General features: G+C 40.9%; 1 protein-coding gene across 1 annotated transcript in view; it reads left to right on the top strand.

Moving 5' to 3' along the window:
* TMEM156 (transmembrane protein 156) overlaps positions 1–24,061 on the top strand; it is a 52,760-nt gene extending 28,699 nt beyond the window's left edge. The window contains exons 6-7 of the mRNA XM_003411393.3: positions 16,236–16,341; positions 19,747–24,061. Of these exons, the coding sequence (XP_003411441.2) occupies positions 16,236–16,327 (92 nt within the window). The 3' untranslated portion in view covers positions 16,328–16,341; positions 19,747–24,061. The remainder of the gene's footprint in view (positions 1–16,235; positions 16,342–19,746) is intronic.
* The last annotated feature ends 3,376 nt before the right edge of the window (positions 24,062–27,437 follow it).

Below are 27,437 nucleotides of genomic sequence, written 5' to 3' on the forward strand. Positions count from 1 at the left end.
GACTTGATGGCAGCTAACGACAAATGTGGGAAAAGTCGATGAGAACTGTATGTGGTCAATGCAAATTTTATTTGGTTAATGAAATAAAAACCACAGGGCTGTTTCAAATGGCAAAATCAAAATTTAAAAGTAGAAAATGGCGTTTTCTCCATTCACTTTTCTTATCCAGGACATGTGCCTTACATTCACTCACCAGCAATGTCTTAACCCAGTTCTGCTGGCCTTTTTGGTTATCCTAGGAATTCGGGGCATTTCTTTTTTCAAGTTGTAATTTTGAACACTGCAGTCTTGTCTGAGAAAAAGTCAGTAGTCCCCCCGTCAACCCGTATAGTCAGGGGAATCACAAATTTAAAGTACTAGCTACCCGTAAGACTGACCTCGCAAGTTGTATTTATGAGCTTGCGATTTTCGTTCTCCAAAGTTACCTGTCTCAGCCATCCTTTCCCTTTAATAGCTCTCACTAAAAATCCTCTGGGTTTATTACCAGGTATATAATATTAATGTTTAATGCAGGCCAAAGGATGACGGCCTTTTTTAAAACCAAGGGGGAAGAAACAGATTCTTACCTGTTATTTATATTCCTTTAACCTAAATGCAATTTTTTTCCCTCCCCATTATAAGTTGCTCTTTCTGAGAGAGAAATGGAAAGGAAATAACGTCTCTCCTGAGTGCCGTTTTTAAGGCCTCTCTTTGTAATGATGGATTATAGGCAGCAGTGAGAATGTCAGGGAAAAAAGGTGCCAGCATGGTTCTCTGGAGGAGCAGTAACATGAGGTAAAAAAAAAAAAAAAAAGCAGTTCAAAGAAAGCTGTGACTGTGTATGACATTTGGCAGAGCTGCTTATTGTCAACTCTAGCTATACATTCTAGAATGTCTCTCCAGTTGTTCATGTATCACAAAGTAGGTGTTGTTACACACACACACACACACAGATGGATAGCCTTACACCCTAAGAAAGACGTTTATTCATCCTACAAGAGAGAAATAAGGAGCCATTACCCAAGACCCTAGTATGTAGTAGGAGCACCGTAAACACTAATAGATATGAGTGAATCTCATTGTTATAGAAAGAGATGTCAGATGTAGTACAGAATCAAATCCCAACTTTTATGTCTGTAATATTTTCCTCTCTGCTTTGAAAATGTGTTGGCTTATGTTGCCCGTCTTGGCATTAATCTGCTTTACATTTTATTCATTCGACTATTATTTTCACACAGGAGACGGCTTTGTCTTATTTGTGTGCTTGTCTTGAGAATGATATCTGGCATGTAGTTCATGCACAATAAGGGCTTATTAAATCACACAAACCCTAAGGGGAAATAAGTATCGAATAAAAAGAGTAGATGAGCAAAGGATGAATGTTAGGGTTGGGAAAGATGAGAACAACGGAAGAGACAAAGAGTAGATCAGAGGGAATATAATTCAACTTCATTAAAAAACATATAATACATTTCTATAGAGTTGTTAGAGATGTAAAAGAATAATGAAAAACATTGACCATCTTGAAGAAGAGATTTTAAGAACCATGCAAATGTAACTTTGAAAGGTATCCCTAGAAATAGTTCTTAATGGGGAGACCACAAAGGCCAGGAGCAGAAACACTGGACTAGCACCTGAACCATTGGATGCGAACAATAGCAATCAATTTGGCTGACTTGGAAGAAAAGGAATTTATTGGATAACTAGTAGGTAGTTCACCTGGAAGACTAAGGTGCGCCTGACCCAGCCATGGTATTTTCAATTGCATCATATGCATGAGAAAGCTGGACAATGAATAAGAAAGACTGAAGAAGAATTGACATCTTTGAATTGTGGTGTTGAAGAAGAATATACCATGGACTGCCAAAAAAATGAACAAATCTGTCTTGGAAGGAGTACAACCAGAATGCTCCTTAGAAGCAAGGATAGCGAGACTGCGTCTTACATACTTTGGACATGTTGTCAGGAGGGATCAGTCTCTGGAGAAGGACATCATTCTTGGTAAAGTACAGGGTCAGCAGGAAAGAGGAAGACCCTCAATGAGGTGGATTGACACAGTGGCTGCAACAATGGGCTGAAGCATAACCACAATTGTAAGGATGGCTCAGGACCGGGCAGTGTTTCGTTCTGTTGTGTCTAGGGCTGCTACGAGTCAGAGCCGACTCGATGGCACCTAACAACAACAACAACAGTAGATAGTTCATAGAAGCAACAGGAAGGTTAGGGAATCTGAGCTTAGAAAATAAACAGGTAAGAGAGGCCAGGGGGCAGTGGTGGTTTATTGACGGAATTCTTGCCTTCCACGTAGGAGACCTGGCTTGAATTCCTGGCCACTGTACCTCATATGTAGCCACCACCTGTCTGTCACTGGAGGCTTGCGTGTTGCTGTGATGCTGAACAGGTTTCAGTGGAACTTCCTGACTAAGAACGACTAGAAAGAAAAGCCTGATGATCTACTTCCAAAACCAGTCACAGCAGTCTGATCCGCAACCATCAAGGGCAGGAGCAGGACCTGGCAGTGTTTCAATTCAGTTGTGCCATGAGTTGTAGGCCAACTAGAGAGCAGCTAATAACAACAAGAAGGGAGGTCAGGCAGCCAAAATCAGGCAGCCAAGAACACAGCCCATGTTGCATCATAGGAATGGTCTGGTAAGAATGCTCCCTGCTGGTGTTAAAACCAGTGGGTGCTCCCTCCGAGTTGCTGGGAATATTCTTTGACTGCTGTGCAGATTTGCATAACTCCCCAGGGTTTCAAGCCTCAAGGAGAAGCATCTGTTTGGAGGAGTATCTGATTGACGGAGTCTAGGCCACAGATTGGTACTCTAGGTACCAGGAAGCAGGGAGAGAGAGTATCTGCCCTCTGGCTTGCACATACTTGGAATTATCCCTCAGCTGCAAGGGTGTTCAAATGCTGGATAAATACATTTCTGTGACACCAGGCGTCTAGCATTAGAGATTACATCTAGAGGTCATTTCGTATCTCCCCACTATGTCCATTTAAACTGGTGAAACCTTTAAAACCTGAAATTCCTCACCTTCAAATATTTAACCAAAATTTGTTGAACCTCGATCGACTACGGGCCAAGTATTATGCTAAGGACTGGTGATGCAGTGGCACACAGTACAGCAGAGTCCCTGGCTTCACAGACCTTACAATAGAGTTGGTGTTGTTATTAGCTGCTGTTAAGACAGCCCCAATCCATGAAGCCCCCATGCACAGTGGAATGAAAATCTGCCTGGTCTTGCGACCTCTACACGATTGGCTGCAGATCAGACTGCTGTGATCCATAGGGTTTTCACTGACTGATTTGTGACAGTAGATCACCAAGCCTTTCTTCCTAGTCCAGCTTACCTGTTAAGTATCATAGCAACACTCAAGCCACCACTGACAGACAGGTGATGACTGTACGTGGAGTGTACTGGCTGGGAATCGAACCTGGGTCTCTCTCACAGAAGGTGAGAATTTTACCATTGAACCAGCAATACCCTGTATGATATCGTTAGGAGATTCTATCCCTGGCTGCCTTCAGAGAAGGGAAGCTAGTTAATATCTCACTAAACACCTTCCATGTGCACAGTATTTTCACATGTACCATTTTATTTAATTTCATGAGAACCTCACTTTTTTCCTGATGAGAAAAATGAAGCTAAGAGAGTTTAAGTGACTGGCCCACTAGTAAGAATCAGGATTCAAACCGAGGGCTATCCAATGAATGCACTTCCCAGCATTCCACTTAATGGCAGCTGTGAACTGGGGAGCTTAACCTTGCTGGTTCAAACCACAGATCAAAGCTATTCTGGCTCTTTCACATTTAACACTGAAAACTGAGATGAAACATTTTCTCTATATAAGATTTTAGGGGCTTGTGTGTGACAATATGAGCCATCCATAAAGCAGCATTTCAGCACTGGCCGACATGTTTTTTTGCAGTTAATGTGGGTGGGTTCTAAGGGAACATGAAGCAAAGGAAACTGAATTTTATTGTGAAAGAGAATTACTAAATGTCAAAAGTAAGTGGATGACCCAGCCATTTATATTACCCCAAAATAAAACTAATGGAAACGTAAAATTATATTTTGCAACCTGTTTATGGCCAGTATAGTGAAGACCAAGCAGGCTTCAATTTCCTGCAGAAGACAAGATAACTTACTGGTGCCAGATGTCCTGCACTCAAGCAAGATAACATAAAAATTTAATTTTTACTTGCTTAACTATAATATTTATGACTCTTAAAATACAGATTTGGGTTCATAAAGCAGTAAAGGCTGTAGCCATCTGCCTGGTTACAGAATAGATCAAAACGCACAGGGCAACTCTACAACCAGGAAGAAATTCACAAATGTGAAAAAGCCATAGGCAGAATAGAATGATTTATTCTATTCATTCATTGAATGCTTTTATGTGGCAGCCATTTATGCCAGACCTGGAAGAAGTGATGATAAAACATATGCAGATAAACATCTTCTCCATCTTTACATAGCCTGTCCCTGCTGGAACGATTTTGCCTCTGTTGCCACTCCTGGGACACCCCTACACCTATCTTTCTCTAGTTAATGCCAACCCTTCTCCTGTGGTCTTGGCTTAACTAATGCTTTCTCAAGGCAGTCTTCTTCGACTAGGTCAATACCGCTTATTACACACCCTCATAACACCATAAACTCTCTTCATAGCAATGATCACTCTTGCTATTTTATATTTTTTATATTATCATTTGATTGATGTTTCCCCCATGAGCCAGTTAGTTACCTGAGGACAATATCTGATGATCCTTATCATTGTAACTTTAGCTTTTAGCATAGTGCCCTGGTACACAGCACTAAAACCAAAACAATTGCTGTTGAGTTGGTTTTATCTCATGGCGAACCTGTATGTGCAGAACTGCTCCAGAGGGTTTTTAAGGCTGTGACCTTTCAGAAGCAGATTGCCAGGACTTTCTTCCAAGATGCCTCTGGGTGCTGCCAGTCTTTCAGTTAATAGTCCATGCTTACCATTTTTTCCACCTGGGGACTTCTTGCCACTGAGTTGCCATTGAGTTGATCCTGATTCAAATTGATCCCATGTGTTACAGAGTAGAGCTGCTCTACAGGGTTTTCTTGGCTATACTTTTTACAGAAGTAGATTGCCAGGCCTTTCTTCCACAGTGTGGTTGGTGGGTTTAAACCATCAACATTTAGGTTATTAACCATCGTTGTTGAGTTGATTATGACTCATAGTGACCCTTTGGGGCAGGGTAGAACTGCCCCATAGGGCTTCCAAGGCTGTAATCTTTACAGAAGCAGACTGCCACATCTTCCTCCCGTGGAGTGGCTGAAGGGTTCAAACCACCGACCTTTTGGTTAGCAGCCTAGAGCTTAACCACTGCTCCACCAGGTCTCCTTAAGCCCATTGTGGTTGATTCTGACTGATAGCGACCCTATATGACAGAGTAGAACTGCCCCATAGGGTTTCCTAGGCTCTAAGTCCTTACAGAAGCAGACTGCCACATCTTTCTCCCATGGAGCACCTGCCTACCTTTTGGTTAGAAGCTGAGCGCTTTGATCACTGCACTACAAGGGTTTCTTCAAGTCCAATGCAAATCTCTTGTGCCACCCAGGGGCCTTGACACATAGTGTTGTTTTTAGGTGTTGTCAGGTCGATTCTGACTCATAGGGACCCATTGTGACAGAGTAGAACTGCCCTGTACGGTTTTCTAGCTGTAATCTTTACAGGAGCAGGTTGCCAGGTCTTTCTCCCACAGAGCTGCTGAGTAGGTTTGAACCACCAACCTTTTTTTTCTTGTTAGCAGCTGAACACTTAACTCGTTGTGTCCCCAGAACTCCTTCTGGTACATTGTAGATATGCAGTAAATATTTGTCAAATTAAAACAACTCTACGCTGCCTATGTTGAAAAGAGAGCAATTGCTCTCCGAGAAAGGTGTTTCAAAGACTTTTTTTTCCTCTAAATTATAACTTTTGCTAGTGCTTATCCAGAGAATAAAAGAAAAATGATTCAACACTTCATCAGTTTCATTCCTTGAAGTATTAAGGATATCAGCAATGGGGATTAGCCCGGAACTAAGCCAATGGGTCAGATCACTGAGAGCTGTCAGTTAAAGGAGGTTTTTTTTCTTTTCCTTCTCTCTCTTTTTTTCTTTTTAGTTGTTGATTCTAGGAAACTTTACAGTCAGTTATTTTCCCATTTTCATCTGATTTTTACATAAGCCAAATTGTGAGTCAATGAGTAGTTTTAGGATCACTGTTAATAATAACAGATGGAGCTTTGAACATAGTAGGAACCTGGCACCTTGGGTAATGGAAATCTATCTTAAACTGATAGATGCAGAGATAAATGTGGAAGATAGCTACCTGGCCAACCAACTGGAGGAGATCCACATTTGTGCCCATTCTAAAGAAAGGTGATCCAATAGAACGTGGAAATCATAGAAGGGTATCATCAGTATCACATGCAAGTAAAATTTTGCCAAACGCAAAACAATTTGTGAATAAATTTTTGAATGAAAAACTAATTTGCATTGTAAACTTTCACCTAAAACACAATAAAATAATTTTTTTTTTTTTTCTGAGAAGAATTCAAAAACATCACAGCAGTACATGCACAGGGAACTGCCAGAAATTCAAGCCAGATTCAGAAGAGGACATGCAACAAGGGATATCACTGCTGATGTCAGATAGATCTTGGTTGAAATCAGAGAATATCAGAAAGATGTTTACCTGTGTTTTATTGACTGTGCAAAGGCATTTGACTATGTGGATCATAACATAGTCAATGAATAACATTACAAAGAATGGAAATTCTACAACACTTAGTTGTACTCGTGAGGAACCCATACATAGGCCAAGAGGCAGCTGTTCGACCAGAGCAAGGGGATAGTGTGTGGTTTAAAATCAGGAAAGGTGTGTGATGGGGTTGTCTTCTTTCATCACACTTATCCAACCTGTATGCTCAGCAAATAACCTGAGAAGCTGGACTATATGAAGAAGAATGTGGCATTAGGGTTGGAGGAAGACTCATTAACAACCTGTGACATGCAGATGATACAACCTTTCTTGCCGAAAGTGAAGAGGACTTGAAGCACTTACTGATGAAGATCAAAGACCACAGCCTTCAGTATGGATTACACCTCAATATAAAGAAAACAAAAATCATCACAACTGGACCAATAAGCAACATCATAATAAACAGAGAAAAGATTGAATTTGTCAAGGATTTCATTTTACTTGGATCCACAATCAACACCCAGGGAAGTAGCAGTCAAGAAATCAAAAACGTATTGCACTGGGCAAATCTGCTGCAAAAGATCTCTTTAAAGTTTTATTTTAAAAAGGAAAGATGTCACTTTGAGGACTAAGGTTCACCTGACCCAAGCCATGATATTTTCAGTCACCTCATTTGCATGTGAAAACTGGACAATGAATAAGGAAGACCGAAGAACTGATGCCTTTGAATTACGAGGCTGGCAAGAGATATTGAATATACCATGGACTGTCAGAAGAACGAACAAATCTGTCTTGGAAGAAGTACCGCCAAAATGCTCCTTAGAAATGAGTATGGTGAGACCTCGCCTCACTACTTTTTATTCTTACCTTTATTTTCCTCCTTTTGGCCTCAAATAAGCCACATTAGCTTTGCTAAAGCTACAAGAAAACTTGATCAAGATGAGGTCGGCAGTGTAGGCATCAGTACCCACTGTTGAACCTTTGAAGGGAAGGTATGGGATGAGGTCAGGATGCTTCCAGAAGAGGCTGCCTGGCTGCGCCTCCCGCAGGGCCACATAGGTGACTCAACTCTGTGAATTTATTTGGTCCTGTGCCTTCATCCAGGCCTGCAGGCTTGGCCTCCTGCAATGGCAACACACCAAGAAATATCCATTGTGTTATCCAACTCACATCGACTGATTTACAAAACAAGAAGGCCAATGTATTAATTCACAAAGAGTGATGTAATTCAGAGAAATAATGACCAAAATACTTCTGACAGCAAATGTGTGTATTCTTCTCCTTAGGCAGAACCATGTGGGAAGCTGTCTTAGCCACCTAGTGTTGCCATAACAGAAATATCAAAAGTGGATGGCTTTACAGAACAGAAACTTACTTTCTCACAGTTCTGGAGGCTAAAAGTCCAAATCAGGGTCTCTGCTGTGTTGATTCCTTCTGTAAGCCTCTCGCTTAGTTTCTGGTGTCTGCTAGCAATCCTTGGCATCCCTCTGCTGGTAGACAGGTCCTCACATGGTGTCTGTCTTCCCCCAGTGTGTATATCTGTGTATGTTCTAGTGTTTTTAAAACTCAAAAGTGATTAGTTTTAGGATCCACCTTACATTGGTATGACCTCAACCGAATGATTAGTTATATTACATTATGTGATGATTCCACCATCGTCCGTCTATCAGTTTGTTGTACTGTGGTGGCTTGTGTGTTACTGTGATGCTGGGAGCTTTGCCACCAGCATTTCAAATACCATCTGGGTCACCCTTGGTGGACAGGTTTCACTGGAGCTTCCAAACTAAGACAGGCTGGGAAGAAGGACCTGGCAGTCTATTCAGAAAAAATTGGCCAGTGTAAATCTTACCAATAGCAGCAGAATGTTCTCTGATATAGTGCCAGAAGATGAGCCCCTCAGGTTGGAAGTCAGTCATAATACAACTGGGGAAGAGCTAGCTGCCTCCTCAAAGTAAAGTCGACCTTAATGACGTCGATGGAGTCAAGCTTTCAGTAACTTCATTTGCTGATGTGGCATGACTCATAACGAGAAGAAACAGCTGAAACATCCATTAATAGTGGGATATGGAATGTACGAAGTATGAATCTAGGAAAATTGAAGTCGTCAAAAATGAAATGGAATGCGTAAATATCCATGTCCTAGGCATCAGTGAGCTGAAATAGACTGATACTTGTCATTTTGAATTGGAAAATCATACCATGCCGGGAATGACAAGTTGAAGAGGAATGGCATTGCATTCATCGTCAAAACGAACATTTTGAGATCTATCCTGAAGTACAACACTGTGAGTGATAGGATAATATCCATAAGCCTGCAAGGAAGATCAGTTAATACGACTCGTCATGGATTGAATTGTGTCCCTCCAAAGACATGTGTCAACTTGGTTAGGCCATGATTCCCAGTATTGTGTGGTTGTCCTCCATTTTGTGATTGTAATTTTATGTTAAGAGGGTTAGGGTAGAATTGTAACACCACCCTTACTCAGGTGGTGTTACAGTGTAAAGGGAGTTTCCTTGGGGTGTGGCTTGCACCACCTTTCATTTCTCAAGAGGTAAAAGGAAAGGGAAGCAAGTAGAGAGTTGGGAACCTCATACCACCAAGAAAGCAGCACCAGGAGCAGAGCGTGTCTTTTGGGCCCAGGGTCCCTGTGCCTGAGAAACTCCTCAACCAGGGGACGGTTGAGGACAAGGACCTTCCTCCAGAGCCAACAGAGGGAGAAAGCCTTTCCCTGGAGCCAACGCCCTGAATTTGGACTCTTAGCCTACTTTACTGTGAAGAAATAAATTTCTCTTTGTTAAACCCATCCACTTGTGTTATTTCTGTTATGGCAACACTAGATAGCTAAGACACGACTATTATTCAAATTTATGCACTAACCACTAATGCCAAAGATATTTTTAATCCCAAACCATGATGTTTTCAATTGCCTTATACACGTGTGAAAGCTGGACAATGAATAAGGAAGACCAAAGTAGAATTGATGCCTTTGACTTATGATATTGTTGAAGAATATTAAATATACCATGGACTGCCAGATGAACAAACAAGCCTGTCTTGGAAGAAGTACAGTCAGAGTGCTCCTTGGAAGCTCCTTCATCTCACATACTTTGGATATATTATCAGGAGGTGCCAGTCCCTGGAGAAGAACATCACGCTTGGCAAAGCAGAGGGTCAGCGAAAAAGTGGAAGACCTCAGAGAAATGAATTGACACAGTGCAATGACGGGCTCAAACAGAACAAGGACTGTGAGGATTGCTCAGGACTGGGCAGTATTTCATCCTGTTGTACATAGGGTTGCTATGAATTGGAACCGACTAGATGGCATCTAACAAAAACAATGTAAAGTAATTATATTATATTATGTTAGATACAAGGTGATTGCATTAGATTACATTATGGAAGGTAATCTACTCTACCCAAGGTCAGCTGATCTAATCGGATGTAACTACTCCACGACAGCAGCTAAACTTGTGTTTGCCTAGACAACTGGGAACTGTGGCTTGGCCGAGTTAACCATTACAAATTAAAATCACTGTCAAGGGTTATTTGGTGGGTCTTATAAAACGGATTCCTTTGCCAAGATAACTTGAGGCTTTCTTCCTCATTTTAGGGTTAGCCTGTTTGGGTCATTTAACACAACACTTTTAAAGTTTGACAGGCTTCTGCCTGGGAATCAGTTTTTGAAGGTGACTTTGAATGTTCGTGCTCTGACTGTGTGGTGATATTATGGGTTAAGTCTCAGACAGTCTCAGTGTGATGATTAAGGTTGTATGTCATCTTGGCCGGGGCCATGATTCTCAGTGGTTTGGCAGTTGTATAATATTGTGATCTCTTGCATGATGAGATTTGATGTAATGTGATCATCCCCATGATGGGATCTGCTGTGAGTAGCCAAACAGTTGAAAGGGAGTTTCCCTGGGCTTGTGGCCTGCATCAAATGTAAGTGGACATTCTGGCAAGTCTTGTGGGCTATTGCCCCTTCTGGATCCTGCAACGGCTCCTATTCACCTGACCTCTGATCCTGGGACTTGAGCTAGCAGCTTACCTGTGGTCTTGCCTGCCAATCTTGGGGTTCATCAATCTTTGCAGCCTGTGAGCAAGAGCCCTTCTCTCTGACCTGCTAATATTGAGTTTGCCAGCCCCCATGGCTCATGAATCAGGAGAAGCCTCTGTTCTGACCCACGGACTTGGGACATTCCAGCCTCTACAACCACATGAGCCATTTCCTTGATATAAATCTCTTTCTATATATACTTATGTGCTTTACTGGTTTTGCTTCTCTAGAGAACCCAGCCTAAGACAAAGGGCAATCTTATTTTCCTTACTCCCAAATTCCTGGGCAGCACCTCAGAGTTGCCTCCTTGTATTGCTTGAATCCACATTTTATTGAAAAAAAAAATGAGGCACAGAGAAGTTAAATGAGATTCCTTCAATCAGTCAACATACATTTACTGAGTACCTATTCTGCGTCACAAATAGGCTCTTGACTACTAGTGAAAAGGTTGGCAGTTTGAACCCATCCAGGGACATCTCAGAAGACAGGCCTGGCCATTTGTTTCTGAAAGGTCAAGCCTTGAAAGCCCTATGGAGTAGTTTGACCATGTTTTATGCAAATAACATGAGACTTCTACATTTGCTTACCAAATACGCCCTCTCCCCATGAGGTATTTTCGTAAGTGCCACTATGTAAAAAAAATTGGCATAACAGCCCTTACAAAAATACCTCATGGGGGGAGGACAAGACTGGCAAGCAAAAGTAGAAAAAAAAAAAAATTTTTTTTTTTTTTTAAAGTAGAAGGTGCATATTATTTTCATAAAAATACGGTACTCTGCCCATATGGAGTTGCCATGAATTGGAATTGACTTGTCAGTAACTAATAGCAACAATTATGTGTCATGCTCCAAGGTGGGTTCTGGGGAGTCAACAGTACACAAAATACAATATTTGTACTCACAGAGGCAGACAAATAAACAATTACAACAAAATTGTTTAACTCCGCTAGTGGGAAAGTAGAAAGCACAGGGGATTGAATATAGCAATAGACAACTAACTTTATTTACATCTCCTGGTCTTGTTTTGTTTTTGGCTTTTCACTTCCATAACCAAGTGAAATCTAGCTGAACAAGTAGTTTTGGGGATAAGAATATAAAAAATTGATGGGGCAAATTCCCTTAGGTGCCAAGAAAGCCTGGCTAGTATCAGGGCGTTTTAGATGTGACTTCACGGTGGGAGATAGACCTTGTCTTTGACATGGAAATCATAGGGAATAAAGTGAAGAATACACTCTGTGACTTCCTGTTACTCAGTGGGAATCAAAAACTACCTTGGAAGGATGAACTGAGACTAGATACCAGATGCCATAGATATACAGCACCTTTGAAAAAGTGATAGAAATCATAAAAGAAAAAAAAAAGAGGACTACCGGGGCATTTTTATGGACACTGTGTTAGGAGTTTTATTTTTCATCAAAGTTTTCGTTGCTGGAAATCCAATTTGTCCTCTAGTTTCAGCCAGGTCAAAATTCACACAGACTCTTTTGAATTTCTTAGATTCTTCTGAGGTCCCTGAAAAAAGTCAAAGAAATGTTTGGTTCAGAGATTTGACAAATTCATGAAAAGACTTCTGTGAAGTTTTTAAATATTTCTGACTGCTTCTGCTGCCTTAAGTAATGTTGGTGAATTAATATCATTTGAAAGAAATTCTATTTCCTAGTGCAGAACTAGAAAAAAAATTCACCCATTTTCACTATTCTGGAGAAGCTATTAAAATGATATATATCCAACCTTTTTGACTTTTTATCTTTTTTTTTTTTTTTTTAGAATTTTCACTCTTAGCTTGTAAGTTACATGACTTTGAATACTAGGAGAAACAAAAGAGAGTTGCTTTGGGCTAGCCATCATTTTGCAGGTAATAGCTTTATACGGTGATACAAAACATCAGCAAGCTGAATGAATAAGCAAATGATGAGCAGAATGGCTTTCCAGCCAAAAGATTTCTATTCATTTTCTTTCATAATTATTTTATGAAAGAAATACTTTGATATTTTAACCTTTAAAAAGTCTGTTTCAAATCTCAAATTTTGAAAGTTATAAGATGCTTTATCGAAGACTCAGCAATTATTTGCATGTAAATTCATTCTTAAGCTTTACTGTGCATCAGAATCAACTTGGCTATTTGTCAAAATTCAGGCTCCTGGGCCTCCATGAAGGGAGATTCTAATTCAATAGATCTGGGACAGGGCCCAAGAACCTGCATTTTACATTAGGGCCTCTGGTGATTTTTTAGGCCAAGAGTCTGTTGATCCCTCTTAGTTTTCTATTTTTGGGTAACAACTAGAAACTGTTTGCTTAAAACTACATGCATTTATTATCTCACAGTTTCTATGGGTTGGAAGTCTAGGAATGGCTTTTCTGAATATTCTGCTTAGGGTTTCACAAGGCTGAAATCAAGGTGTCAGCTGGATTGCATTCTCGTCTAGAGGCTCTGCTTCTGAGCTCATTCGTGTTAGTGGCAGAATTCATTTTCTTGCCGCTGTTTAACTGAAAGCACCAGGTTTCTAGGCTTCTTATTGGCAGTCAGGTAGAGACCACCCTCAATGTAGACATCATCCGCAGTCCACCACCACATGGTCCTCTCCATAGACAGCTCCCAACATGCAGTTTGCTTCTTAAAGCCCACCCAGCAAGAGTCTCTAGAATCTCAGGGAGGGCCCAGTCACTATTTTAAGGGTTTTTGCCTCATTAAGTCAGGGCTACCCAGGATAATTTTCTTCTTCTTTTTTTTTTTCTTTTTAATTTTTATTGTGCTTTTTTAAGTGAAAGCTTACAAATCAAGTCAGTCTCTCATAGAAAAATTTATATACACCTTGCTATACACTCCTAGTTGCTCTCTCCCTAAAAAGACAGCACACTCCTTTCCACTCTATTTTCGTGTGATAACTTCCTTCTTGATTTATTCAAATTCAACTGATTTGGTATGTCCGTTGTAGTAGTTGTCGTTATGTGCCATCAAGTCTGCTCTGACTCTTGGAATCTTATATATAACAGAAGGAAATGTTCCCTGGTCCTGTCATCTTCATGATCGTTACTTTGTTTGAGTCCATTGTCGTGGCTATTACACCTCCAAAATCATTTCACCTTTTCCATATAATGTAACCTAATCACAGGAGTGAAATCCCATCGTACTAACAGTCCTGCCCATACTCAATGGGAGGGGATTACGCAGGGTGTGTATACAGGGAGTGAGAATCTTGGGAGCCATGTAAGACTTCTATCTGTAACAATCACCCTTTGAGAAACACAGGTTTAAACAGAAAAGATCACAGACTGCTAGGAACTTTTAATGTGAGACAAACAGGGCTGATAAAGCTAGCCCCACAGATGTGGTTGGCACTTGTTAGCTGGTGGCCGACCACCAGGCTTTCTACCTAGTCCATCTTAGTCTGTAAACTCTTGCTGAAACCTGTTCAGCATCACAGCAACACACTGATAGATGGGTGGTGGCTTTGTATGAAGCTCATTCGCTGGGAATAGAGCCCAGTTCTCCTGCATGGAAGGTAAGAATTCTACCACTGAACGACCGCTGCTCCCTAGATGCCACGGGGCTCAGGTGAAATGGATCTGTGAAGAAGAGGGCAAGGAGAGAAGGGTTCCAGGCCTAGGTAAAGAACAGGTCTCATTTTTCTCATCTTTGCCCTATTTTCTCAGAGAAATTCTGTTTGTTTTTTTTTTTAAATCATTTAGAAGACTAAAAACCTGTAAAAAGAAATTCTAAATTTAGTGGTGATTTTATTATTTTCATAGAAATGGGAGAGACCTCAATATCTGCTGGAAATGGCCTCAAAAAGGCACCTATTCCTGCCCCCTAAAGAGTAGGCTTCTATCTTAGTTTTTAAAATCTGTAGTTAAAATGGACAATTTTCTGGGAAAATATAATTTATGAAACGTAACACCAGAAAAAATAGAAAATCTAAACAAACCAATTATCATAGAAGAAATAGAAATTTGTCAGAGTTGTCGCTCAAAAAATACCAGACAGAGCAGTTCACAGGAGAATTTTACCAGTCTCCACAAAACAGGTATTTGCAATGATATTTAAACTGTTACAGACCATAGAAAAAAGGATGTTCTTGAAATCAAAGATGTCATTTTCTCCACAGGGACGTGTTTCAACAAAATGTGATAGAAGGGAACGTTTGCATTAAGTTTCCAAACTGAGGTTCTTTTCTTGCTACCTGACATAGTACTTTTTCGAGTTTTCTCTGTGTTTCTCCTAGCAGCCCTGGTAGTGCAGTGGTTAAAAGCCTGGCTGCTAACCAAAAGGTTGGCAGTTTGAATCTACCAGCTGCTCCTTGGAAACCCTGTGGGGTAGTTCTACTCTGTCCTGCAGGGTAGCTATAAGTTGGAATCAACTCAATGGCAATGGGTTGGGAGTTTTTCTCCTCTGTAACTATGCTTCAGGGCTTGTGCCCGGGAAATTGGGTGAGGCATGGGGACAGAGGAGAAATGAAGGGAAAGAAACAGACTTTAGGGTTAAATGTGTCAGAGGTATTGGCAGGAAATTCAGTGAGCACTGGAAATTGCCCAACTCCTGCTTTCAAAACTTAAGGTATGTGTCTTAGTTTCCTAGCGCTGCTGTAACTGAAATACCACAAGTGACTGGCTTTAATGAACATAAATTTATTTTCTCATGGTTTTGGAGGCTAAAAGTCCAAAACAGAGTCTCCTGTTGATTTCTTTCTTGTTACTAGCCGCAGGCATTCCTTGGTTCCTTGGAGGTCCTCGCATGGCATCTGTCTTCCCCTGCATGTTTGTATGTCTGTGTCTACCCTGTTGTTTCTGTAACTGAGATGTAATTAGATTTAGTATTCACCCTACTCCAGTAGGAAACCCTGGCGGTGCAGTAGTTAAAAGCTGTGGCTACTAACCAAAATGTCGGCAGTGTGAATCCACCAGGCACTCCTTGGAAGCTCTATGAGGCAGTTCTGTTCTGTCCTATAGGGTCACTATGAGTCGAAATCGACTCAAGGGCAACGGGTTTGGTCTACTCCGGTATGGTTTAATTAACATAACAAAGGAAATCCTATATTCAAATAGGATTACATTCTTTGGTATGCTGTTAGGTGCCATCGAGTTGATTCCAACTCATAGTGACCCTATGTACAACAGAACAAAACACTGCCTGGTCCTTCGCTATCATTGGTGTAAAACCCCGCTGCCGTCGAGTTGATTCTTACTCTTAGGGTTTCTATAGGACTGAGTAGAACTGCCCCATACGGTTTCCAAGGACTTCCTGGTGGATTCGAACTGCCAAGCTTTTGGTTAGCAGCTGTAGTTCTTAACCACTATGCCAGCAGGGTTTCCATCATTGGTGTAGGGGCTAGGATTTTAACACATATTCTTACTGGGGAGGGGGACACGATTTAATCCATGACAGTACAGTTCTCTTATTATACTTACTACATTAGAATATTTTGTCCAGTTTTTGTATTGCTATTGACTAAATATAGAATAAAGCACCTTTCCTTCTTAAAACAGGAGAGACCACACAGAGGAGGCCCCTGACTCAGGCCAGCGTGCTGCTTGCCCCAATACCAGAACTAGAAGTCACTTCTGGAATGCATCAGTGAGATCGATATACACAGTGAGTGATGATTCAGCTTGATTGATGATTCGACTTTATTGTCCCTTATAATTGTGAATAGATTCAAGGAGGTATAATTTACCCCAAACTGCATTTCTTACAAAATTAGTTACATACAAATTAGATGACTTGAGACAAAATCACTATTTCCTCCAAGGTCTGGGAAGGCTCAGTAAACTAATCTCTTAGTCTGCTAAACTTCATGTGCTTCTGAAATGTCAGCTCATCCACTGGCACTGTTTTTCCTGTGGTTGAACCATAATCCCAGCAGGCCAATACTTGGATCAGTTCAAGTGTGAGGAAAAAAAAAGACGAGATTTGTAAAGCAGAATACCTCTCCTCCAAATTATTGAAACAAAAACTTCTCTAACTAAATTCAACAATTGATACTCTAGATTAAGGTCCCTGGGTGGTACAAGCAGTTTGCACTCAACTACTAACCTAAAGGTTGGTGGTTCAGCCTCCCCAGTGGTACCTTGGAAGAAAGGCCTGGCAATCTGCTTCCATAAATATTACGGCCAAGAAAACCCTATGGAACTCAGTTCTATTCTGTAACACATGGGGTCACCGTGAGTTGAAATTGACTTGATGGCAACTTTTTTTTTTTAATCTAGATTAATGTGCATTAATTTCCATGCATTTGAATCCAAAACCACGGTCAGAAGCATCTTAGAAAATTTTTTTTATTCATTCAACAAATATTAAGTAGCAGTTATGTTAAAGGCACTATTTGTAGCTGCTGAAAGAGGTATAAAAATTATAATAAGGAAAAGGAGGGAAACTAGCATTTATTAGTGACCTCTTGTGCTTGGTGTTGATGGCCTATATCATTTACGATTCATAATACTTGATAATACAGTATAATTCATAATCCGATAACTTGTGTGGTTACCAGTAAAGGTTCTAGTGGGAAACTGATGGTATACTCTAATTGAATAATTTGAGGAGAATTTGATAAAGGAACTACTAAGCCAGTCAGAATCAACTTGACAGGGATGGGTTTTTATAGGAAAACCAAAATGGAGAAGGCAGTGCTGTAAGACTGCTAACAGTAGGGCACAGCTACCATCCTTTTATAAGCTTCCTAGGCCACCAAAACAAATTACCACAAACTAGGTGGCTTAAAACAACAGAAATTTATTCTCCCATAGTTCTGGAGGCCAGAAGTCCAAAATCAAGGTGTTGGCAAAGATTCTGGAGATTCTGAGGGAGACTCTAAATGCCTCTCTGCCAGCTTCTGGTAGCTGAGAGTAATCCTTGACACTCTTGATTTGTAGACACATCGCTTCAGTCTCTGCCTCCATCTTCACATAGCTGTTCCCTCTGTGTGTCTCCTTCTCTGCATCTGTGTGTCTCAAATTTCCCTCTCCTTTTCCTTTATAAGGCCACCAGTCATTGGATATACGGCCCATTCTAAATCTAGGATGCTGTAATCTCGAGATCCTTAACTCAATTAGATCTACAAAGACCATATTCTAAGTGAGGTTTCAGGTGGACGTATGTTTTGCAGACCATAATTCAATCGACAATAATCCCGTTTTTAGGGATAAGGCACTAAGATGGGGAGAGAGAGAGAAAGAAAGAAAGAGAGATAGAGAGAGAAGCAGAGAGACACATGTACCCAGAGAATGACTGTGGAGAGGGCTGTTTGGCTGTTTGGCAGCCCTTTGGTCAAGGCGCACAACAGCCTGTGGTTGCCCTGAAGAGAGGGGATAAATATTCTTACTTTGCTGTTCTTCTTTCCTCTGATCTCCTGTTGGTACTCCCCATTGGCCAAACCCAACCAGAGCCAGAGGGCACTGGAGCCCAGCTGAGATAGTTCTTATAGGCCAGCCACCCAGGGCACAAGCAGGGTGGGAAAAAGTGGAGGGCAGATCTGGAAAGGTAACTGAAGACATCCAGCGCGGGTGGCTCAGCATGTCAAACTGGAAGCTAAGGAAGTGCCAAGAACACACTTGTGTTCTGGGCTAGATGGGGGCAGGCATTAGTGTGATCAGGTTGCTGTTTGCTCAGAAACCCTTAAGTAGAATCTAATATGAATGTTTCAATGAAATCTTGTTACTGGAGATTATGCTTAATAGCTCTCATTCCTGGTCCTCATTCTGGGATACTCATCCTACCAGGTACTCACCGAATGCTTTTTGAGCAAGTACTGTGTGTCAAATATTCTGCTTCTCACTGGCAAAAATAACAAGGCAGTCAGTAAAGGAATCAGATTAGTGGACCCCTAGTTTCAATATGAGCCCTGGTGGTGCAGTGGTTAAGAGTTTGGCTGTTAACCAAAAGGCCGGCAGTTCAAATCCACCATCCGCTCCTTGGAAACCATATGGGGCAGTTCTACTCTGTGCTATGGGTTGCTATAAGCCAGAATTGACTCCATGGCAATGGGTTTGTTTTTTTAAATTTCAATATAGAGTGTAAGTGACATGATAAAGGTATCCTCAGTGGGGTGCATCTATCACATGCCTCTGAGTGAGGAAAGGATGCATGACATGTTACAGATGCTCAATAAGATTTATTGAATGAATGCATAAATCCCAGTTCTTATGTGTCTCTACTATAATCACGGGGTTAGAACCAAAAGAAACTCGCATGAACACCTACATTTCATTTTATAAATGTGGAAAGTAAGCCACACGTGTACTGTAGCAGCACACTGGAGGAGACCCTAGGTTTCCTACACCTCCTCTAACTACACTGTCTTCTTAGGGATATAAGGGACACTCCATTGTACAAGGTAAGATTGGAAAGTGCCCTTAATCGGTGGCTTAGGAAGTCTTATAAGGCATATTCTGAGTAAAAGGTTTTTAAATAGTTTTTATACCAATTCTAATTCAGGTAGTACTTAAGAAATTTGGTGTGTGGATAATTGTCTTGGTTATTTAGTGCTGCTATAATAGAAATACCACAAGTGGATGGCTTTAACAAAGAGAAATTTATTTTTTCACAGTCTAGTAGGCTAGAAGTCCAATTTCAGGGTGTCATCTCCAGGGGCAGGCTTTCTCTCTCTGTCAGTTCTGGAGAAAGATCTTTGTCCTCAATCTTTCCATGGTCGAGGAGCTTCTCAGGCACAGGAACCCCGGGTCCAAAGGACACGCTCTGCTCCTGGTGCTGTTTTCTTGGTGGTATGAAGGCCCCAGCTCTCCGCCTGCTTCCCTTTCCTTTTATCTCTTGAGAGATAAAATGTGGTGCAGGCCACACCCCAAGGAAACTCCCTTTACGTTGGATCAGGGAGGTGACCTGAGTAAGGGTGGTATTATCCCACCCTAATATTCTCAACTTATAATTATAATCACAAAATGGAGGACAACCACACATGACCTAACCAAGTTGTTACACACATTTTTTGGGGTATATGATTCAATCCATGACAATAATATTTGCTTTTTTTTTTTTAACCTTCAGATTATCCATCTGAATTCCTCTGGACAACTTGGACTGAACTTTTTTGAAGAATGCTCCTAATTTTATTCTGGGAATGAGTAACCTGGTGAATGTTTGGGTCCAACTGAAGGATGTGCAATAGGAAAGCAGACTGGCTGATGAAAATTAGCTAAAGAGCATTCATATGACCCACGGGAGCAAGGGGAAAAGAGTCTTTTCCAGAAGCCATTATGAGTCATGGAAAACAAGCTGTGGAAATCTATAGAAAGAGCAAGAGAATTCTTATTCTCCTTGCTTAACAGTTTAACATGGCCCCAAGGTGTTAATTTTGAGGAACCAAACACACTGTCAAGGATGACAATCTTTCTTCTTATTGGCACACATCACAGATTACAATTTGATGGTTTTTCCTCTACAGATGGATTGTTTCCATGTGGCAAATTACTTAAGAGTGTCTGGGTTGTTTGTTTCTACTTTTGTTCAAATTTATAAATTTTGCCTATTGTTGGCATTGGTGGTTTTTTTTTTTAATTCAAAGATACCAAAATAAAATGAATTTAAATACTTGAAAATTTAAATCTAATAACAAAATGTTTCCTCTGGTTCTTTTGGCTTACTGTTACAGCCATCATTGATGTCAGCAATCATGATAATAATAACTATAGTTATTAAATGCAATGAAAGGCACATACAGGTAAGAAGAGTGCAGCTCTTAACACTGAAAAATATAAAAATAGACTCCCAGAATGAAGGTGGATCTTACTCTCCTGGCATCATTATATGATTAGTTAAAAGTGCTTGTCTGTGTAGTTTTCCAGAGGCTGGACTGCAGGGTCAGATTTAATATCGGGCCACCTGATAGGAATGAGTTATTTTGACACACAGAGGTTTTTCTGGTACTTCAGTCTTTTTGCTAGATCACAAATTGAGATTCTAATTGTAAAATTTAGGGATGAAAATTTGGCAAATGGAATCCTACTAGTCTCACTTTTTCTTGTCTATGTATCCCTAATTAATAGGTAGCCCAACCTCAAGTCTGGGATTTTTCAGCAGGAGTTTAGGGGTGTCACACTCTTAACCATTGCCATTGAGTGGATTCCTACTAATAGCAACCCTATAGGACGGAGTAGAACTGCCCCATAGGGTTTCTAAGGCTGTAATCTACAGAAACAGACTGCCAATCTTTCTCTGCAGAGCGGCTGGTGGGTTTGAACCACTGACCTTTCAGTTAGCAGCCGAGCATGTAGCCAGAGTGCCTCCAGGGCTCCTTGTCACATTCTTAGAAGTATGAATATTATTTGATTTCTGAGAACCAAATTATTATCTCCCTGCACATCACCTAGCATACTCAGAAAAATGACTTGAAAATCAATGGGAACTTGGCTTACAAAAGGTTTAAATTAGGCTTCAAGTTCTGGTAAACTAAGGCAGCTTTCTGAAAGCTAATGATTTAACTTATTTATTAAAATAGTAGACTTTAACACATAGTGTGAAACATACAGAGATGGAGATGATCTGTTCTCTGCCCACAAGGAGCTTACAATTTGGTAGAGAATACAGGACATGCATACCACTGGTTATGGTACTAGACACAATAGGGTAGGTGTCGTTTCAAGGCTGCATGCTTCCTGCAGAGAATTTAGAGGCCAGTAGAATAATTTCTGTTATCTCTAATTTCTGTCAAGTTGACTGACTCATGGCAACCCCTTGTACAACAGAAAGAAATATTGCCTGGTCCTGTGCCATCTTCACGATCATTGGTATCTTCACGTCCATTGTTGAGGCCACTGTGTATTTTGAGTGTCTTCCAACCAAGGGGCTCGTCATCCAAAGCTGAATAAGACAATATTCTGTTGTGATCCACAGGGTTTCACTGGCTGACTTTCATAAGTAGATTGCCAAGCCTTTCCTACTAGTCTGTCTTAGTTTGGAAGTCTACTAAAATCTGACCACTATGGATGACCCAGCTGGTATTTGAAATACCCGTGGCATAGCTTCTAGCATCAAAGCAACACCCAAGCCACCACAGTAAGACAAAATGACAGACAGCTGGTGGAGTATATTTTCTAGCTGGAGGGTCAACAGAACATGCTTCTGGAGAAGTTGATTTTTGAAGATAGCTTTTGCTGATTTCTTAGAATAGATCAAAGCTCCGAAATATATACTTTCTCAGCACTCATAGCCCTTTTCGTGGCCCATAAGTACAATTATCTGTATCATTATTAGTTAATGTCTGTCTCCTTTTCTAGACTGTAAGCTGCATGAGGGTAGGGAACATGTCTGGTTTTGCTCATCATAGTATCCCAAGCAGCTGATACGGCACCTGGCTCACATTAGGTTCTTAGTAAATGTTTAGTGGATAAAGAACTATTTACTGAGACCCCACTGTATACCAGGCATGTGACATGTGTTCTCTTGTTTCTTCCTCACAATGACTCCTTGAGATTCAGGTCATTATTGCTGAGAAAGCTGAGGCCAAGGAAAGCTCACCAATTTGCTGAAGGTCTGATGGCTAATACATGGATTCAATCCTACGTCTGCCAGGGTGCAAAGCCTGTGCTGCTACCACTACCTGCACTGTGGGGAGAATGGTGCCGTGCCACGAGGCTATCATACTTGTTCATTCCTTGAGTGAATAGAGTGGAATTAGAGGATCGGAAAGATGGGTGATAAAGGAGAGATTATGAAGAGAGAATTGGTGGTGGTTGGCAAATGTTTTGATGAAGGCTGAGAGTGGAGCCTCTGTGGAAAAAACTAGTGCCCAAACTAATAGCTGCTGTTTTCTGGTTTCTTGAAGAATTTTCACTTTCCAGATAAGTCCATCCAAAAGCTCTACTTTCATAACAGCTGCAAGTTCTACTGTCTTCGCCCCACCCCCATCCTGTACTTATTCATCCTGGATGGATCAGTTGTTCATTCACACCTTGCGACTCCTGTCCTTTCTTCCTATTGTTACTTTATTCTTCCCTTCCATCTTTGGAAATACTCTTTGGTCTTCAAGGGCATATAAGCCACCTTGTCCTTGAAGGTTCCTTGTCTACCTCAGGAGGAATAATGTCTCTTTTTTCTGTGTTTCCCATAAGATTTAGTATTCTTACCATAGTAGTTCTCACATTCTGCCTTGAACCACAGCTAGCTGTATTCATGTCTGTTTCTCATCAGACTGTGAGTGTGGACCGTATCCTCTCCAGCTTCTGAGTTCCCAACCACTCACTCCTCCCCAACCTGCTCCTCCCTCACAACACTAATCTTGGTTAATGGAGTTTGATAGATGTTGGTTGTAAATTCAGGATAGTGGTTACCTCTCAGAGAATGGAGCAGGGGATGAAATTGGGGCTCTACACACCAGGAACTTCTTAAGACAATGGTACTGTTCTTCTATAAACTCAGTGGTGGATATATGGGAATTCGTTGTATCATAACTATATATAACTCTATTCACTTAAATATATTTAAAACCTTCCTTTGTATCTACTCAATATTTAATAAAACAAAATTTTCAAAAGACAAATATTACACTGAATTGCATCCTTTCTCTTCCTCTCTATCTGTCAGTAGGTAACTTCTGTCTGTCTGTCTCTCTATTTATCTATCTTTCTGTCTCCCAAATCTATTCCTTTCCCTTACTATAAGACTGGGTGGGATAAGGACTTGGATTCAATCTTCTGACGCAGTGTATTATCGTAATTTGATTTTGTTTACTTTCTTCTCAGTCTCCTTGTTTATTTTACTTCTCTTTTCTCGCCTACATCTTTCTCAACCATCTCCTAATATTTGTGCTATTCTGATGGGTAGACTTAAAAAAATTTTTTTTTAATCTAAATAAGATATGTTATCAGATTAACCTAGAGGCAAGGCAACCCAAAGATATGTTTTAAAAATCCACTGTGAACTGGGAATCATGCGCTTGCTTTAGTAAAGACAGAATAATTAGAATCTTCAGTGATTTGAAGGACAAGATAGACTGCGCATAATGGACAGGAGAAATGCAGAGCATTTTGGCAAATAATATTTCACAGAATCATCCAGATGAGTTACTTTTACTCCCTGAGGGTTAAGGCTGTTACCAGAGATAAATATGGGGATAACATTGCTGCTTACTGGAAAAATACCACTTTATGGCTTATCAGTTAAAATACTTTCACCTGCAAGCAACAGCAGATACAAGTCAAAAGGACTTAAATGATATGATTTATTATCTTACCTAACAGAAAATTCTAAATAGAGTGCTTTCAGGGGTTGTTAATTCAAGGACTTGAATCATTAAGTACCCAGGCTCTTCCCCGCTTTCGCTTCTGCCATCTTCAGCTTGTTGGCGTTTGTCGTTAGGCTTCCCAGCTCATGGATTTAAGACAAGATAGTATTAAATTGTGGTGCCATAGCACCAACAATCATCACATCCTTATACCATAATGTCTTTTACATTGATGTAGAGTTTATTTGACAAGTTTTCTAATTTTTTTATCGTACTTTAGATGAAGGTTTACAGAACAAATTAGTTTTTCATCAAACAGTACACATATTGTTTTATAGCATTGGTTAACAACCCCACGACACGTCAACACTCTCCCTTCTCAACCTTGGTTTTCCTATTACCAGCTTTCCTGTCCCCTCCTGCCTTCTAGTCCTTGCTCCTGGGCTGGTGTGCACCTTTAGTCTTGTTTTGTTTTATGGACCTGTCCAATCTTTGCCTGAAGGGTGAACTTCAAGGGTGACTATATTACTGAGCTGAAAGTGTGTCTGGGGGCCATGTTCTCAGGGTTTCTCCAGTCTCTGTCAGGCCAGCAAGTCTGGTCTTTCTTTTTGAGTTAGAATTTTGTTCTACATTTTTCTCCAGCTCTGTCTGGGACCTTCTATTGTGATCCCTGTCAAAGCAGTCAGTGGTGGCAGCCGGGCACCATTTAGTTGTACTGAACTCGGTCTTGTGGAGGCCGTGGTAGATGTGGTGGATTAGTCCTCTGGACTAATCTTTCCCTCGTAGGTTTAGTTTTCTTCATTCTTCATTACTCTCAAAGGGGTGAGACCAGTGGAGTATCCTAGATGACCGCTCACAGGTTTTTAAGACCCTGGACACCACTCACCAAAGTAGAATGTAGAACATTTTCTTTATAAACTGTATTATGCCAATTAAGCTAGATGTTCCTTGAGACCATGGTCCCCACAGCCCTCAGCCCAGCAATTTGGTCCCTCAGGGAGTTTGGATGTGTCTGTGGCACTTCCGTGACCTTGCCTTGGACAAGTTGTGCTGCCTTCCCCAGCATACAATGTCTTTTTAAAGAGTAAAAAAACCTTTGCCAGAAACTCCACCCCCAGCAGATTTATCCTCATCTCCCAGCGTCTAGAACTGGGTCACAAACCCACCCTTAAACCAACCATTGGGAGGAGGGCTGGGACCACAATGGCTGGTTCAGATTGGTTCAGTGGTAGAATTCTCACTTTCCATGTGGGAGAACAGAGTTCAATTCCCACCTGATGGACCTCATGCATAGCCACCACCCATCTGTCAGTGGAGGCTTGTGTGTTGCTATGTCGCTGAACAGGTCTCAGCAGAGCTTCCAGATTAAGACAGCCTAGGAAGAAAAGCCCAGCAATCTGCTTCCAGAAGTCAGCCAATGAAAACCCTACGGATCACAACAGATCCCCAAGCCACCACTGGGATGAAGCAGGACTGGTCAGTGTTTTGTTCCTTTGTGCATGTGGCTGCCATGGGGGTGGGGGGGCTACTCCATGGCAGCTAAAAATAACTAAACGGGGGAGGGGAATTGAACATTGGAATAGAAACAGTGCTGAAAACATGAAACAAGGGAGAAATAGCTGTTGGCTACCTCTGTGAACATTTCTTCTCAATTTCCAATGAGATATTCAGAGAGAGAAGCTGATTTGAAACAATATTCAGACTTACATTTTCCCCCAGAACAATCTCTTGAGGCAAGTTAACATTGTTCTGCAACTGTGTCTCATTGCCCAACATTTCCTGATGGGTGTCACATCTATGTGTGAAGACAGTGTTGTCACGGAGCCATTATTTCTATCCAAAGTTACATCTATTTTCAGATGGACTTTTATGTAAGAGTGTGATATCACAGCCACAGACACAACAAATTTTTATTTTGTTGTACTTTAGATGAAAGTTTACAGACCAAACTGGTTTCTCATTAAACAATACACATTGTTTTGTGACATTGGTTGCCAAACCCACAGCATGTCAACGATTTCCCCATCCCGAACTTGGGTTCCCCATTACCAGCTTTTCTGTCCCCTCTTACCTTTTCCTCCTTGCCCCTGCCTCCTGCCTTGTCATCCTTGCCCCTGGGCTGGTGTGCGCATTTAGTCTCATTTTGTTTTATGGGCCTGTCTAATCTTTAAAAAAAAAAAAAAAATTTTTTTTTTTTTTTCTAATCTTTTGGCTGAAAGATGAACCTCGGGAGTGACTTCAGTACTGAGTTAAAAGTATATCCAGGGGCCATACTCTTGGGGTTTCTCCAGTCTCTGTCAGACCAGTAAGTCTGGTCTTTTTTGTGAGTCAGAACTTTGTTTTACATTTGTCTCTGGCTTTGTCTGGGACCCTCTGTTGTGATTCCTGTCAGTGCAGTCAGTGGTGGTAGCCAGGTACCATCTAGTTGTGCTGGGCTCAGTCTGGTGAAGACTGTGGTAGCTGTGGTCCGTTGGTCTTTTGAACTAATCTTTCCCTTGTGCCTTTGGTTTTCTTCATTTTTCCTTGCCCCAGACAGGGTGGGATCTCAGATGGCTGTTCATAAGCTTTTAAGACCACAAACGCTCCTCACCAAAGCAGAACATAGAACATTTTCTTTATAAACTATGTTATGCCAGTTGAGCTAGATGTCCTCAGAGACCATGGTCTCCAGCCCTCAACCTAGTAATTTGGTCCCTCCGGGAGTTTGGATATGTCTATGAAGCTTCCATGACCTTGCCTTGGTCAAGTTGTGTTGACTTCCCCACTATTGTGTACTGTCCTACCCTTCACCAGAGTTACTACTTGTCTATTGTCTAGTTAGTGTTTTTCCCTTTCCTCCCTCCTCTCCATTGTAACTGTCAAAAGTTGTATTTTTCTGTGTGTAAAGCTTTTCATGAGTTTTTGGGTCTCGTACAGTATTTGTCCTTTTGTGATTGACTTATTTCACTCAGCATAATGCCCTCCAGATGCATCCATGTTGTGAGATGTTTTGCAGATTCATCATTCTTTATTGTTGCATAGTATTCCGTTGCATGTATGTACCACAGTTTGTTTATCCATTCTTCTGTTGATAGGCACTTAGGTTGTTTCCATCTTTTTGCTATTGTGAATAATGCTGCAATGGACACATCTATTTGGGTGACAGCTCTTATTTCTCAAGATACAGTCCTAGGAGTGGGATGGTATGGTATTTCTATTTCTAGTTTTTTAAGGAAGTGCCATATCATTTTCAAAAACGGTTGTACCATTTTATGTTCCCACCAGCAGTGCAGAAGAGTTCCATTCTCCCCACAACCTCTCCAATATTTGTTATTTTCTGTTTTTTTTTTTTTTTTTATTTGTGCCAGTGATGTCAGGATGAGATGGTATCTCATTGTAGTTTTGATTTGCTTTTCTCTAATGGCTTTTTTTTTTAATTTTTTTTTTAATGGCTTGTGATCTTGAGCATTTTCTCATGTGGACAGACACAATACAGTGAAGAGCTAAACAGTATTCATTAACCTCCTGTGATGGTTAA

The sequence above is a fragment of the Loxodonta africana genome, chromosome 5 (assembly GCF_030014295.1).
Source record: "Loxodonta africana isolate mLoxAfr1 chromosome 5, mLoxAfr1.hap2, whole genome shotgun sequence".
NCBI classification, from domain to species: Eukaryota; Metazoa; Chordata; class Mammalia; order Proboscidea; family Elephantidae; genus Loxodonta; species Loxodonta africana.